The 16,535-nt window shown below is 44.5% G+C and overlaps 1 protein-coding gene across 1 annotated transcript; it reads right to left on the reverse strand.

Moving 5' to 3' along the window:
- Positions 1 to 336: 336 nt before the first annotated feature.
- Positions 337 to 1,834, reverse strand: LOC118511892 (tubulin beta chain-like). Its single transcript, XM_036055522.1, has one exon. The coding sequence runs from the start codon at positions 1,810 to 1,812 to the stop codon at positions 382 to 384; it is 1,431 nt and encodes a 476-aa protein (XP_035911415.1). The 5' UTR covers positions 1,813 to 1,834; the 3' UTR covers positions 337 to 381.
- Positions 1,835 to 16,535: the final 14,701 nt, after the last annotated feature.

The raw sequence follows: 16,535 nt of genomic DNA on the forward strand, positions 1-16,535 counted from the left end.
GCTTTCTCTCGATTGCTCTAACTAGGTGGCCAACTTCTTTCCACCAAGATATAAGATATATGTATCCCAAAGCGGTAGGGCGAACGAAAAAAAAAAACACGGGACATTGACACGAAATGATAATAAATTGCACATCCGAAATCACCCCCTTCGAAGCAGCCGAGCCGCGTGCTCGTTTGATTTCGGCAAAGTCCCGGGTGACCCATCAGTCGAAGCTTTAGGGATGATAGGTGGCCAAATTATGCGACCGATGTTTATAATGCTTTTCCGAGAATCACGTGTTGTTTTTTGGGCATTTCCGAGAGAATATAAATAACTTCCTTCCAAAAGTTGATAAATTTAATATCTTCAGCAATTTATTTCCAAAACATTAGTTCCGTGTTATTCTTCCACGTCTTCACCTTCGTCTTCCTCCTTCGCTTGACCTTCCTCCTTGTAGCTGTCATATTCTTCCAACAGTTCCGCCAGTTTACTTTCCATCTCCGCAAACTCACCCTCGTCCATGCCTTCGCCGGTGTACCAATGCAGGAAGGCACGCTGCCGAAGCATGGTCCCGAACTGACCGGTGATGCGCCGAAACAGCTGCGTGATGGCCGTCGTGTTGGCAATGAACGTGGCCGCCATTTTCATACCGCGCGGTGGCACATCACAAATGGCCGATTTGACGTTGTTCGGGATGAAGTTACTGAACGACAGCTGATTCTTCAACCGCGCGCCGCTCATATGCTCCTCGACCGTGCGTGTTGACAGCCGACCCCGAAAGATGGCCGCCGCCGTTAGGAACGTGCCGAGCTGTGGGTCACACGCCGCCATCAGATTGCTATTGCTAAACAGCTGATACACCAGCTCCGGTACCGTCGTTTGCCGGTAGCATTCGGAATCCCGGGCACACAGCGGCGCAATGCCGGGCACGAAAAAGTGCAACCGCCGGTACGGTACCATGTTGGTGAGCAGCTTCCTGAGGTCCGAGTTCAGTTGACCGGGGTACCGAAAGCTGCACGTAATGCCGGCCATTGCCGAAGCAATCAGATGATTCAAATCATCCAGATCCGGCACCGGCAGTCGAAGCGTTTTCACGCAAATATCGTACAACGCTTCATTGTCCAGACAGAACGTCTCGTCGCTCGAACGAATCATCGAGCTAAGGGCGAACACGGAATTGTACGGTTCTACCACGACCTCCGATACCTTGGGCGACGGTATCACACTGAACGTGTTGGTGATCTTCCCCGGGAAGCGGTCCTTCAGCGTTTCCAGCAGCAGCGTCCCCAGCCCCGACCCGGTACCACCACCGATCGAGTGTACCAGCTGGAAACCCTGCAGACAATCACACCCTTCGACCATTCGGCGCGTGCAGTCCTCGATCTGGTCCAGCAGTTCGGCACCTTCCGTATGGTAACCGCGGGCCCAGTTGTTGCCCGCACTCGTTTTACCGGTGATGAAACTTTCCGGCGAGAACAGACATCCGTACTTGCTGCAGCGAAGGTAGTTGAGCGTGCTCGGCTCCAGGTCGGCAAAGATTGCTCGAGGCACGAAGTTGCAGCACGGTGACTCGTCAAAGTACACGTTGATGCGCTGCAGTGGCAGGTAGTGCTGTCCCACGAACTGACCCTGTGTGTTTAGGCAGTGTTCGTCGCAAATGTACTCCCAAAAGTTTTCCGCCACTCGGTTGCCGCACTGACCGAGGTGAAACACAACTATTTCTCGCATTTTCGGAAAAGTTTTACGTTTTTTTTTAGATTTTATATTAAATTCACTGTTAAACAATTTTGCTGCACACAGACACAATTTTGATTCCCTTTTCAATGTCATAAGAAAAGTTCCAAATTCATAGCCTACCTTTCACTTCCTCTCATAGCTTTGTTTCTTTTCCTATCTGTTATGGAACAGTTCTTTCTTCTTTTTTAGCTCTATGTAGAAGTTGGGGCGGTCCGGTGGCCGAAGCGACAGCGGCAACACACGGTAGGACCGAGGTTCAAATCCCACCCAGACCTCCTCCCCGTACGCAGGGCTGACTACTTTGCTACGGTTAAAATCAAGTCACCAAAAGCCAGAGATGGCAGGTCGAGACCTCTTTATGTTATAGCGCAAAGGAAGAAGAACTGCGAGAGCTCTTGGCCTGCCTGCAATTCCTGGAAGTATATAGCAAAACGGTCAGGTCCTCAAAGTTTATTAAAAGCCTGACGATTTGTTTTTGTTTCATTGAAGAAATGCCAGGCCTTATAACCTAACAGCTGGACTTATATCTAAAGTTAAGGATCCATGGAAAGTTTTCTGCTGGAATATATTTCCTTTCAAACATCATTTAAATGCACCTTGGATGGACTCGTTCAAAAATATAGTTCGAATTACTGCTTCCTTTGCTTGTGTTAGTGCTGGTAATCAGGCTTTTCTCGCTTTCAGTTTAAAAGTATGGTTTTGATACTAATCCCTGTAGGAGACATTGCAATACTGGTTGTTTTATCTGGTGAGCTTCAAACCTCGATATCCCTGTGATCTGGAAATGCCTCCGACAGCTCTATCGCCGACAGAATGCATGCTGCAAAGCATGAAAGAATGAATTGCAAAGAATGAATGGAGCTGGTAGCTGCTCCAAACATCCCACCGGCAACAGGACCACCGTCAACCAACATTGCAGAGAAGCAACCGCCGTCCTATGGTTTTGTTGGTTGGCATAAACATTGAAAGGACACGGGCTGATGTACTAGAAACTATTGAACATGCCACATGACCAAAGAACAAGTCTAGACCCTGAAGATATTATTAGCTTTCAAATGAACTTGTTTTTTTAAACTGTCCAATAGAAGAATGACGTCCGGTGGCCGAGGCGATAACGGTACCGGTCTTCATACGGTACCGGTCTTCATACGGTTTCATACGATACGGGGTTCAAATCTCATCCAGATCGACTCCGTAGTACGTAAGGCTGACTACTTTACTGCGGATAAAATTAAGTCACAGAATGCCAGAAATGGTAGGCCGAGACCTCTCTATGTTGTAGTGCCAAGAAAGAAGAAGAATAGAAGAACTGAAGTCTTTTAGAACCCAAATTTTGTCCCTTGTGAAATTATGCAGTTTTTAAAGACAAGATTTCCTATCCGAATAAAAGAAAAAACCGATTTTATCAACTGATCCTCCACCGGAACCGAAAGCTAAAAAAATCTGAAAAATGACAGAAGAATTCTAAGTAGATGTCTGTGACTATCAAAGTTCCGGGTATAATCTATCTTTTCTTGGACTTGTTGATTGCTTTCTTCATTTTCTGGACACCATTTTGGTTAAATCAATAACGAAACTACTTTTGAACAAATTTTTAAAAATATTTCAACAAAGAGTTAATTGAAGGGTTCTGGGATACCTATTTTGGAAGGACTGGTAGAGAAAAAATCAAAGAGCATATCAAAGATTTTCTCATAATAACATTAGTATAAATGGTTTGCTATTGTTTTTAACTTATCAATAAATTCATTACACATATTTTTTTTAAAGTCAAATCCCCAGAACACCAGAATCCCAAGCACCACCTGTTTATTTGCTTCAAGGCGGCCTACGATACCATAGACATGGAACGTCATGCAGCAGTATGGATTCCCAGAAATCTTGGCCTCAATGGATGGTGTGCGGTGCAAGTTGCGAGTGTCGTACATGTTGTCAAAATCTATCAAATCACAAACGGAACGAAGCGGCACAATGTGCTCTCCTGTGTACTGTTGATCATCGCTCTGGAAAGCATCATGCCAAGCACAGGCTTCGCAATACTCTCCAATTTCTTGGCCTCGTTGATGACATCGATATTATCGAATGGATATCTGACTGAAATGCCAGGCTTCTAGTTTTAGATTGAAGATCAATGCGACGAAGACAAAGTACCAGTTTGGCGATGGTTTTAACCTTGGTAGATCCCACCGGAGTGTCAGTAACCTTGGCTTCAAATACTTTGGGAAACAAAATAATGGTAAACGCCGATGATTTCGTGGGTGGTTGAGACAACAACCTAAGCAGCAAAACCCTCGCGTTCATTGTTTAGGGAAATCGTACCTATGACGGGCGCCAACAACTCCCAAAAGACGCCAACAACATACAAACTGTACGATATATCGAACACTGATTCTTTCGGGTCGTCTTCTAAGGGCACGAGTAGTGGATTATACTGCAAGAGGACTCATAGAGCTCAGGAAGAGAGTGAATCACGAGGTAGCTGAGCTATTTGGCCGTGTAGCTATCCTGACGGTGACCAAAGCCGACACGATATGATGGTTGCGAATGCCGTAAGGACTCATGCTCCACCAAGAACGTGCTCGTCAGTGATCCGTTCGGCACAAGGCGTAGAGTTCATCGATAAATACGAGTTCTATTTGAATCTGTTACCACTTACCACAGAAAAAAGCATCAAATCAACTGCTTGATGTTCTGAAGTCCTGTACAGACAGCCAACTAATTTATATGTTTCGTACAACTTTCCCATTCATTTCGTCTACTTCGATCTAGTTCCTGATTCAATTCCCACTAACTCATTCAAAATTGGCATTTATCTTAATACGATTTTGAATATTGATACATAAACTACATATTTTATTACCCACCGCACTGAATAAAGCTGGCCAAACTGCCGATGCTGCGGCTGCCACTGCTACCAGTGTACCGTCTCCTATTGCGCACCGAGGACAACTCGTCTTGCCTTTTCGCGCCGACCTAGAACCGGCCCATAGCAGTGCAACCCAGAACAGGGCTCAGGACTCACAGCCGAAACGCTCATTTCGCACGTGGCCCTCCCTTATGGCTCGTTTGCAAGCTAGTACGCCCACAAACCTCTATTAATTCAGTGCAAAATTGATGTACCCTAATTACCTGTGATTAAGATTGATGCTGTTTACTTGTGAGCATTGCTGTGGTATCGCTGACGCCGGCAGCAAATGGAAAGGATAAAACATTCAACAGCATCACAACGAGCCAAATGGGATCCGGTGTCCCAGTCCGCTGGGGGAATACCGTAAATTGGAAAGTTAATTATTCATCGGGCCCACCCGGAAAAAGCGACATGGCTTGTGGGTTTGATTTGTTGACCGTGGCTGCCGGCGGTGTTTTTTGGCGTGATGTATAGTTTTCTTGAGCGAAACTTCTTCGCATACGGAATGAGCTGGCTAGGGCTCGCCGGCTAGCGAAACTTATTAATTACACTCACCGAATACCCGATTTACCCTTTCCGGAGGCAGCCAGCTCGCTCAAGTGCCGGAGTTCGATTTCATGTGCCCCGGGCTAGGCAAACAGGGGCACGCCTAGCGGGAGCAATGTTAGGCATTTGTGTGGTTTAACTTTTCAGGTCGTTGGGTAACGAGTTTTCTCGGGAAGTTTGGTTGGACAGCTTTTTAAGGCACAATCCTTGTGCAAGTCATTATTGGTGCTTTCTTATTTCCTTCCGGTAAGGCTTATTTCGGTGAGAGTGCTGCTAAGTTTTGGATGTTTTTTGATAAACAGTGAGCTTTCTTATAAGGGGTGCTTTGGATTTTTTACGATTTTTGCCTTGCATAACACGCAAATCCATCTATCGATCAAATGGATTGTATGTATGTAAGTACATCTTTAAATAAATGAAAACTTATACTTGATAATGTGTTTATTTGTAAAGAATATTTAAAAAAAAACTAACTGACCAAACAGCCCTGTTGAAGGAACTAAAAGCTATCTTAATGTAACATTTCAAATATCTGTTGAACACTAGGTCACTAAAGAGAACACACGTAACAAATACTATTGAAAAATGCGTCCCGTGTCAAGTCGAGCTCTTAACGGTCACACGCTACATTAAATTCACGATAAATTGTACAAAACGGCACAGAAGAACCAAAACCGGGACGGCGTTCCTCTACGTCAAGTAATCATCTAGCTCGAATCGTCAAGTAATCGACGAGACAATCTGATTGTTCATAAGCCACGCTATGACGGATCTTTGCAGGTTAAGGATTCTCTGCAGGTTCCCCATAATCGCTATAATCAAAAGAATTCCTCCAGTAAAATAGGACAAACCTCAAGAATATTCCCTTGATCCAGAGGATCTGGAGGGATCCAGAGGGATCGAGCAGCTGTAGGTAACCACTCTACAGAGACATTCTCTATTACTGATCGAATTAGCGAGCACCACACTTTTTTGACGAAGTCCGAGTAGCTAGATATGGCGCCAGATGCTTTAGTATACCGATAAGCTAGTTAACTAACATAACGAGCATAGCACGGAGTATTTTTTTTTCTACTCGCCGTCAAGGCAAATAAATGTTGGGAATTTTAAATAAGTTCAGCACCAAGAAGATTCTGAAGGCATTGGATAGTGTTTTCTGTCCAACCTAAGTTGGGGCTTCTTACGCCTCTTGGTTGAAGAACCTGTTGGTTCAGTGGTCTACAACGTTCTCCAAAAATAGAGCCAAATATTATAAAAAAAAAATATTATTAAAAAAATACACAGTGAATTAGGATTGAAAATCAAATGGAAAAATAAGACCGACACTAGTCTTGTGCGGTCCTGCCCAAGTCTTGTGAGTCCTGCCCAAGGCCATAAAAAGCATTTGAGGCTAACCAGAAATCCTAGCCTAGAACTTGTCATTTAGCAAATGGATATGTATCCAGGCTTTGGAGTATATAGTCCAGGCTATGGTATAAATTAAGGATAAGATAGGCATGTACAAATGACTACATGGCTGACAGGCGCGGCTCTTGATTAGAATCTCTGCCGGCAGTTAGCAAGCCGTCGATACAACAGAGTTTCTTTTCGAATCAAAGAGCCTTCGATGAGGAGCAACTGATCACTTTATTATATCGTTAATTTATTAGCTATCACGTAAGTGGTTCAGTACATGCGCTACAAAATTATTTTATTGACAAACGCTTGCGCATGAGGCTCGATAGAAAAAAGTAACAGTAGAAGTCTGTCGTATCAGGAAGGAACCACCCAAAATTAAATTGGTAAGTTCAGATGTGATTAACACTTCAACTTTCACTCAACATCACCAACCTCACGATCTTTTACCAACATCGAACATAAACCCTAACTGTCCTACTCGCTATCCGGATCAAAACTGATTTTTCGCTTACTTCTAATATCCTTATATACTGAGCCGCTCACGGGATCGCCAGCGACAGACCCTAGCACAGTTTAACTCTTTAAAGCGCTAAGGAAGCGCATGTTTAGGCACTTCACGGTCAACGAGATCTGCTCTTTTCTGCTAGCAAACCATTGTTTCGCCATCATTGCCTGAAAGGTGGTTAAGCCTATAAGGAACTCTTTTCGTATGCCATCTCACGATCCGTCCGGCGTAGTTGCAGGTACGATCCCGCTGCCACACTAGATCTCAGAAGATCACTTTTGATCGCTGGTTGCTTCAGTGTCACGAATCTGACATTGATCTTCACAGCACAAGAAGAACTGAGCGTGAGCTTTCTCTTCAACTGTAGCAACAAGATAGGGACGCATCTCTACATGGTGCTTGAAACTCGTCCATCCATTCCTCGGGTTGTAGCTGTCGACCATCCAATTTGTAGTTAATATAATAAGCTTCTTGAGAAGCAAAGATGTCAGAGAAACCACTGAACATGTCTTGTTTTAATACGCGAGGTTCTGTCCGTGGAAAACGTTACGGAATTAATATGTTCAAGCTGCAGATATTGGTTCGTCAGTGCCAAAACGCTCCGCTTCATCAAATCGAGCCTGCAACAGAGACGAATACAAATCGAACGACGAAACTTGGTGATTATCGAGTCTAGCCCAGGTACCCTATAAATTGTACTGTAGTGGCAGACAGTACTCCATTAATGAAGTGTTTTATTATTGTAGGCACTTTATCACCACTTTTTGTGAAGCTTAGCTCTTAGCTCGTGAAGCTAAGAGGCCAGACTCCCCTTACCAAGTAATCACAGCACGGGGGCGATACGTCATTGTTGGTGTTGGATATCTGGAAATGTTTGGTGAAAGCTCATTGCAGTTTTATTCTGTTAAATCCTGACAGTACCCAGTGGATAGCCATCGCCGTAGGCCTCGCGATTGGAAATTGTACCAAGCCCAATGCCTATAAAAATATTCCCAAAGAAAATGGTCATCATAATACTTCCTGATCTACGCAGTCGTGTTAATACTCAAAAAAACTGAGCTTTATTACGAAACACAGGATGAAAACATTAAGTACCTTCCCACGTACAGAAAAAAACAAGCGATACACATTTACTCCGATTGATCAGCATTCTTGGCAGAGGAAGTATTAATTTCTTTTGCCAAAAAAAAAAGACCAACCCACAAACAGTTCATGCAGTACCTGCAACCAACCGCAACCCAACTTCAATCATAACCGTGATTAACAACGATTAAACTCTACCCAGGAAGTTCACGATCGTATGAGTGTGGGTCGTGTGTGCCACCTGTCTGCCGATGCCATTCGACCGACCGGTGCATATGATTGGCTAATTAAGGGCATTATTCTTGTGCGTATAATCCTATTATCATCGCGGAAACACCTTCAACCCGGCCAGCATCAAAGGAGATAAATCTGGCATCCGGTGAAATGGGACGATTTCCACCATTATTTACCACATCAATTCAATATTCATTAAATCCTGCCCATTACACACACACACCACCCCAGGCACCGGGTCCTCGAGTCGAGCCGGTCGCTCAGTCTTAACGAGCATTTTTCCACCATGGCCCAGCGTCGTAGTTAGCGGCTTTTCTCTTCCCTTTTTTTTGGGTTGGTTGGAGAAAAACGGACCAAGTCAACGGCTTGAACGTGTTAATGTTTCCTTTTTTATACATGGCGATCGGAGACCCAAAGTCGTGGGTGCTGCAGGTCGGTGCTGGTGGATACAATTCCAAACGATCCGTAAAACCAACCAAACCCCAAAAATGGGGAGGCGTTGCGTTGCCGGCAAACGGAACGGACCGTCGAACCCGGGAACCCGTTGAGCGACAAAACGAACGGTCCGATAATCCCTTAAAGCCCGGCATAACACTTTATGCACACCCCCGTGGCGTTCCCGTCGAGCAGCGATGTGACCACATGAAGGGAATTGCTCGCTGCATGTGTGTGTGTGTGTGAGAGAGAGTGCCTCTGCCGGTGAACGCTACCTCAGGTGTCGTTTGAATTAAAATTACCGCTCCCTTTGTCCCGTCCCTTAACAGTTTCCTCCCCACTGCTCCCCTTATCCAACCGTGTCAACCGTATTGGAGTGTATTGGAATTTTGAAAAATTTCAATCCGGGAAAAACTGCAACCGCCCGAAACATTACCGCCCGCCGTTCGGGTTTCGGGCCGGAAACCGGAACAGGAAACCGGAAAATGGCCTAGGCTTCGTTCGGGATCGACCGACCGGAAGCCCAAGTGTGCAGGCAATTGGCAGACCGTACACACAAAAGCGATTGGGCAAAACTAGTCCTCCCCACCGACCCCTGCTCAGAACGCCTCACCAATATCGCCAATGCGAATGCCCTCCGTGTGTCTCCGCTACTTGCGAATTAATTTTATTTTAATGGCGCTTTCACGAATTTAATTTCGCCGTCATTCACCAAACCGGGAAGCAATCGGGCTGCGTGACCGAACAGGCTCCCGGCACAAAGAGAGAGAGAGAGAGAAAGAGAGCCCACGGTCAACAAGGAAAAGAAACGCACGCCGGGGTAAAATTGTCCGTAGGTGCCATTTGGTATCGATGGGACATTTTTCTATACATTGGTGCCATTTTGCTCTTTTCCCTCCCCCCCCCCCCACACACACACACACACAAACACACACACACCGGAAAGTACCCCTTTTTTGGCGGTGGTGAAATGGGAAGGTCACACCGGTCGGCAGCGGACCATTCGACGCTAAACGATATTGAACTGAACGGGTTCGAGCCGTCGAATGTGCGAGACGCGCCCGGTGCTGAAAAATCTCATCTTGCACGCTTGGTGAAAGACTTTTTTGTTGAACATTTTGTGCAATAAAATGATACTACAAATTGTGTTGCTCGCAATCATTGCTCTACGCGCCCAAGAGTATATGGAACAGAGTGTTATGAAGAAGAAAAAAAAAAGATCATCATCATCATCGGGACACTTCAAATAATGTGATTTTTTGTGTTTTTTGGAGAAACTTTTCATGTGAAGATGCGTATGAAGTTTTTCTTTGAAAATCAAATGTGTAGCTGCTTCAAATACTTTGGATGAAATTTAAATTTTTGAAGCGAAGCATCAGAAGAAACGAGCGCTTCATCGTTAATCGGCTTTAATGATAGGATTTTTGGAAATTCATCTGTTATCCGTCTGAGCCTGATCGAGTTGAATAATCATTTTTTGTCATAAAACCATCCATCTGGTCATAAAACCATCCATCCACTGCTAAAGTGATTCCTATTTATAAAAATAATGATTTCGGTTAAGATTTGTACCCAATCCGATCAAACAACCCAATTGAGCGGCATCAAACGTATGATGCTTTCGTCATGAGTACAGGATGACAAGGGGTAGGATATTTGGGTTCGATGATAGCCTTCTCCTATTCTTATTCTTGCGGTCCGTTTCGAGGATCGTTGAGCTATCGTAGATGCTTGCTTCATAGGCTATCATAGGCAGATCAGGACACAATTAGAGATAGAGCCAAAACGGAGCGTGCGTAAGGTTACGGATTATACAAATAAAGTTATATGTAATATCGTTTAAGTCGCGCGTTACCATAGACACAACTCATTGCCTACCCCGTAGATTACTCAGCACTCGGGCAATACTGGTAAACTCCTCTGGCGACTATTGCTTCCCGTGAGCAGCTCTTACGTGTCACAAGCTTAACATCACATTTGTGATGACTTCAATTCAGTGATAGTCTTGCATTATTTGCCTATATTTTTGTAAGTTCACAATTATAAATCAACAGTTATAAATTTAAATCATAATTGCTTTATATACTGCATCACGACAGCTAAGCAGTTCGTCCTTTAAAAAAAAAAACGATCATTCATATGATATTTTCCCTCAGATTTTCACATTTCGTATCGCATGTAAATTTTCGAAAGTACCTTTATTTTTATGGTAACACTATTTGAGAGCTGATCTAAACACCAACATTTTAGATCATATTTAAACTTACGAATTAGTTTTGAAACTCTTCGCTTCGGGAGCTTAATCTGCTAAATATTCTTGGTTGAGGATCACTCCATCTCTGTTTGGGGTTTCTACGCCAGAGCTATCCATGGGTACAATCATGTACGGATTTCTTCTTTTGATGCCATTCTGATCATACGAGCAGCCCACAAGAACCAGACAATTCTAATTCGCTGCACAATGATTGTCCTTCCACAAACGCGGGACCACTAATTCTTCTGAGTATCTTCCCTGCCAACACAACTAAATGGGTTTTTTTAGTTTTGAATAAAGATCCTTGAGTCGGTCGTCGGTACAGATACCGTCAATGTAAATAACACACACAGCGTTTAAAGTAAAACAATTTTTAATACAACAAAAATGTAAAAATCTTCTATGTTTTACATTTAATTTAGTATTTCTTCGCGTCATTGGCTGTACAACCTCAAGAGCTCTTGCTCTGCCATTACTGACTTTCTTGGCTTGATTGTACTCGTAGCTGGATAGTCAGTCCTTCGATCGAACGGGATTCTTAGATCGATTTCGCTACTGTTTCGAAACTTGTGACTATGAAATCATTGAGATACATTTTCAATTTACTAACCGTGTCATAGTATAAAGGCATGAGTTGATAAATAACAAAACATGAGAACTTAACTCCACAGACATAAATGACATAACATAAATGTAAATAAAACGAAATGTTAGTCCAAAATTTTGAAAAAAAAAGACATCGCTGAACACTAAGGGAACTGTCTAATCTTTAACAAGTTGAAGCCTCCACACCTAAAGTGTAATTATGAAGTAATTATAAAAAATAATACATATAGAAGTGAAGTGACTGTCGCTAGCACTTCTGTGACGAGTTGCGCATGCCTTTATACGAGCACCGCTTAGAACATGCGCAGTCAGCCAGATCCAAGTAGTTGTCCGAGGAAGATCGAGTATAAGTCGAGTCGAGTATCGAGTGCGAGTAAAACATTTACTATTCTAATTAACACTAACCTATTGTGTATTTCCATCTTATTCCACCTTTTACACCTTATTCCATTACATACATACTTTATACATACAAGGTATACTACAAGTTCGAAACCTTCTGGCCTCTTCATCTCGTACTGCTTGTGAATCTCGTAAACTCCTGCAAGCAAGGGTAGACAAAATTCGACAGTGGTCGAGATGGACGGGTTATGAAATATCACACACCAAACTCAAAATCCTCCATATCTGCAAACACTCTTTCTGCAAACAACGACGATCTATTAAATACAACAATACACCAATACCTAACACACGGACTGCCGACATACTCGGCGTAACATTCGACAGACGTTACGTTAGACGACTTCCTTTCTTCCACATTCCAACAGGGTTAAGAAGGAAGCTAACTGCCGGCTGAACCTGTTCCGCATGCTTGGAGCTGGCAAGGTTCGGGCCTCCCGATCAACCCTGAACCGCATCATCAACGCCTGGCTCCTACCCAAACTACTCTACGGCCTCGAAATTGTTTCCCGCGAGAGAGCAACCTTCGAGAAGAGAGTAGCACCCATCTACCACACAGCCATCCGCTACGTCATTGGTGCTTTTGTCACTAGCCCGATCAATTCCCTCTTTGCGAAAGCAGTTTCCTTCCTCTCCAACATGTTATCACCAACAGAGCCCGGATCCTTGAGAAAGGAATCGACGCAGCAGCCCTCATCACCAGAGCTAACTCCAATCTGCAACAACTCACCAACCATCAGCTTCCATCCATCATCCAATCTACCCGCCGGGGTGTACTGGGAACCAAAACACAAACTCCGGGGGACCGGAAAAAGCAGCACCGCCAATAGCACCTTTACACACCTGATCCGTAGAAGGCTCCGTTCATCGTGAATCATCCGGCTGTGGGATCCATTCTAGCCTCGATAACTGCGCCAACAAACTTCCTGACCACACATTCATCTTTTCTGCCCAAGCTTTAGCCATCCGATTTGCCGCTGACGAAGGACTACGCAATGACATACCGAACGTCATCCTCACCGAGAGTGCCAGTGTGCTGGCAGCCCTCGAACACGGCACCTCCAAAGATCCGCACATCCAGCTCCTAGATGACATACCTTCATCTCCTGTAATAGTCTTCTGTTGGGTTCCGGGTCATTCCGGAATCCAAGGAAACGAGAAAGCCGACCGACTGGCCAACAGAGGACGGCTCCTTCAAACTGAACCACACGACTCCCTATCTCGCCGAGACGTCATCCGCTTAATTAACTCAACATTAGAACACCACCTGGTACAATCTAGACCTCTCCACGAAACTCCGTACGATCAAATACAACCTAACACCATGGGATGATCCTGATTCCAGCCGCAACCAACGAGTCCCATCCCTCCTTCGCATCGGATATACCCGCCTGACCCACTCCTACCTCCTCGAAAAATCCAGACCTCCACTCTGCAGCTTCTGTGGCGTTGACATGACGGTCCGCCACACTCTCACCGACTATACCCCGATACACTATACCCAGATACACCTGCCAACAAGATAGCGACCTAGCCACCATTCTTTCACCCGACAAACATCAACAAAACCGCGTAAATCGATTTTTACACAGCAACAACCTTTATAGAGAAATTTAGTTTGAATCCGCAATAGTTTTTTTATGAGCCACACTTGGAATCCTTAGTTACAATCTAGCCATAACCACAATAGCCATGTAACCTTCATACCGGGAAGAGGCGAATGAAGTCTTTAAGACTCAAAGCCTCTATAAATAAATGAAAAAAAGAAGTTGGAATCCATTTTTTCTTCGTTATGTTTGTGAACACAAGGGCAGTATATGTGCATGTGCATGAAAGAATAGCACGACGTCGGTTGTATGTTATATGCGAGAGATAAGCAATATGGCAACATATTTCGGCAATTAAAATCACACGGAGTGTTGTGAAATTTCATCTTTACCACCATGCGTTGGAAGGACCATCCGAGATCTTGGCAAACGCGTTCAGCACAGATGTCAGTAGCACTTAAGGTTGGCTAAAAGCGGATTCATCTAAAAATTAACCGATTCATTCGGAATACCCCTGCTAGGCTGGATTTATCGACAAATCATTCACGTAGTAAAGGAGGCTACAACAAGGAAGGGACTGAACAGAGTCCAACTGATACGGAGAAAAACGTGAACATCAACGCCGCATACCGTACAATCCAGGTTCTTGGCTAGTATGTGACCTGAGCAGTACAGGAATGTCCTATCATAGGGAGTATTTGACTGATTATCTAGAAAAGATATTGTAATCTGCATCCAGCTTCCCGAGCCTTAGTCCCCTACCCTAAATTAATGTGTACAGAACAGCAAGTTGGAGCAATCTTACCTGGGATCAGGGCTGGATGACTCAAAATTGGTTGAGGAAAAAATATCTTATACTTATTATATTTTTATAAAAAATATTTCGAATTTATTAAACGTCCTGTGCGATAAATTTAAGCATGATCAACTTTCAAATCTTGCATTTCCAAACCAACCGTCACGCCATTCAAACAAATGAAGTACAGCTCAATTAACAAATGCCATCGACCTTCGTGCACCTTACGCGATGTCATAAAACGGAAGCTCGATATCATAAAGGAGCTTACTCTCCTCACCTGTTGTTCCATGTGAACATGAAACCATGCTAAGTACTAGCAAGCATGATAATAATTGTAAAACAACGGTCCGGACAACCACCATACGCTGTTTTTAATTTTTCGGCTGCCTACGGTCGTTTGACCATGCTAAAGCACCACATGGTAGCCGAGTGTCCGGAATGGGCAAACTTTCCATCGCAGTCATTCTAGTTCAGCACTCTGGCCTCGCTCGAGCAGTGCCTCCGGTCTGCAGAGTGAGACTATCCGTTTTATTGAATAAAATATTAACGTCCCACGTATTACTTTTCGTTTGCCGGCATTTATTTGTGCTTTCTTATGCAGCTTTTTTGTAGTTTGTAGTAGTTGTACTTCTTTTTTTTGCGTTTAATCTTTTCCGTAAGTGCATTTCGACCGAAACGCCGATGCTTTCTATCGCAGGACCGCCATCGCACATTTGCACAATCTACGCTTTGTTCTCGGAGCACCGGCGAACAGCCACTTTGCCGCTTTAACTAAGCTCTCCACTTTCCAGCGCTTTACAAGCATCAGCGAAAATGCCACCAGGATATGAAAAATGCAAGAATAAACAACACAGCGCAAGGAACTGCGGCACTACGGACGAGGAGAACCCGATGCCCCGTGCCGTACTAGTGGGTAGCTGGTACCTGGTGCAAAGTAGGATTCGGCCGCAAAATGGTGACCTGCTTCCCGCATGGACAAAAAGGGAGGAGGTGGAGAAGATTTCTCTCTCCAGCATCCGACCGAACGGCGTGTGCCCATCGCGTGCTTCACCAGCAAGTCGGGAGTCTACAGATATTGCAGCGTGAAACCGAGCTCGGTGTGTCATCGCGCGTTTTTCCCTATCTTATCATGCCAGTAGTAAACTTTTATCGCACAATGCTGGCCTCCATTTTGCTCCTGCCGGGCCCGGGAAGAAACCCGGCTGACACTGGGAATGTCTGCACAGGTTGGCTTACCGGCGAAAAGCACGCCGACTGGCTCGTGCTGGGTTGACACCTGCGGTGCTTTCGGTACCTGGTTTAATGCATGCCGTTCGCCAGTCCGTTCATTTCATGGCGTTATGGTTCGTTTTGTGTTGGTTTTTTGCTTCTCGAGTGCGCACTCTTATCCACCCGCTATCGCAGTGCCGTTCGCGTTCGCCGGCCTGCCTGCCTTCACTATCTGCTTCTAATCCTGGAACTTGGCCAAGTGAAAAGTTTCCTAAGCTAGATTATTGCATTATATATGCATCGTTCAGCGGTGGTTCTTATCAAGCGCCTCCGCCTGTTTTGCCTCAAAATGGAGGCCAGCTAGCTAGTGGGGACTTGGTGTTTCATTTTTTTTCTGATCCAACCTCCATGTTGGTATGGATGGGTTCGTTTTTTTTCCTTCCCTTTTTGGGCAGATAAATTGCGGTGGATAAGTAGCATCCATCTTAAGCATATGGGGCACCGACTTTGTGTCGTGGCGTATTCGGTTCTAAAAAATGGCTCCCTCATCTCCCACAACGTATCGTACAAAATCAACAACGTGGTCGTAAAAAAAAATGTCGACATTTTGTTTTCAATTTTACCTTTTTATCTAACGCTTTTTGGCGTTTGCTTTTTTATTTTCGATAAGGTTTAAGTTTCGCAGGGTCCTTTGCTACCATCAAGGGTCTGCGCCAGTTAGATTGGTTTACCGACCTTTTTTCAATCTGGCGCTAGAGAGAACTATCCTTAACTCAGAGGTGGAAACTTCGCGGACCTTCTTCTATAGGTCAATTTCTAGACCTCGACATACGCTGAAGACATACACATCATTGGTTCGAGTAACAACTTCTTTGCAGAAGCTTATATAC

This window comes from Anopheles stephensi, chromosome 3 (assembly GCF_013141755.1).
Source record: "Anopheles stephensi strain Indian chromosome 3, UCI_ANSTEP_V1.0, whole genome shotgun sequence".
Classification (NCBI taxonomy): domain Eukaryota; kingdom Metazoa; phylum Arthropoda; class Insecta; order Diptera; family Culicidae; genus Anopheles; species Anopheles stephensi.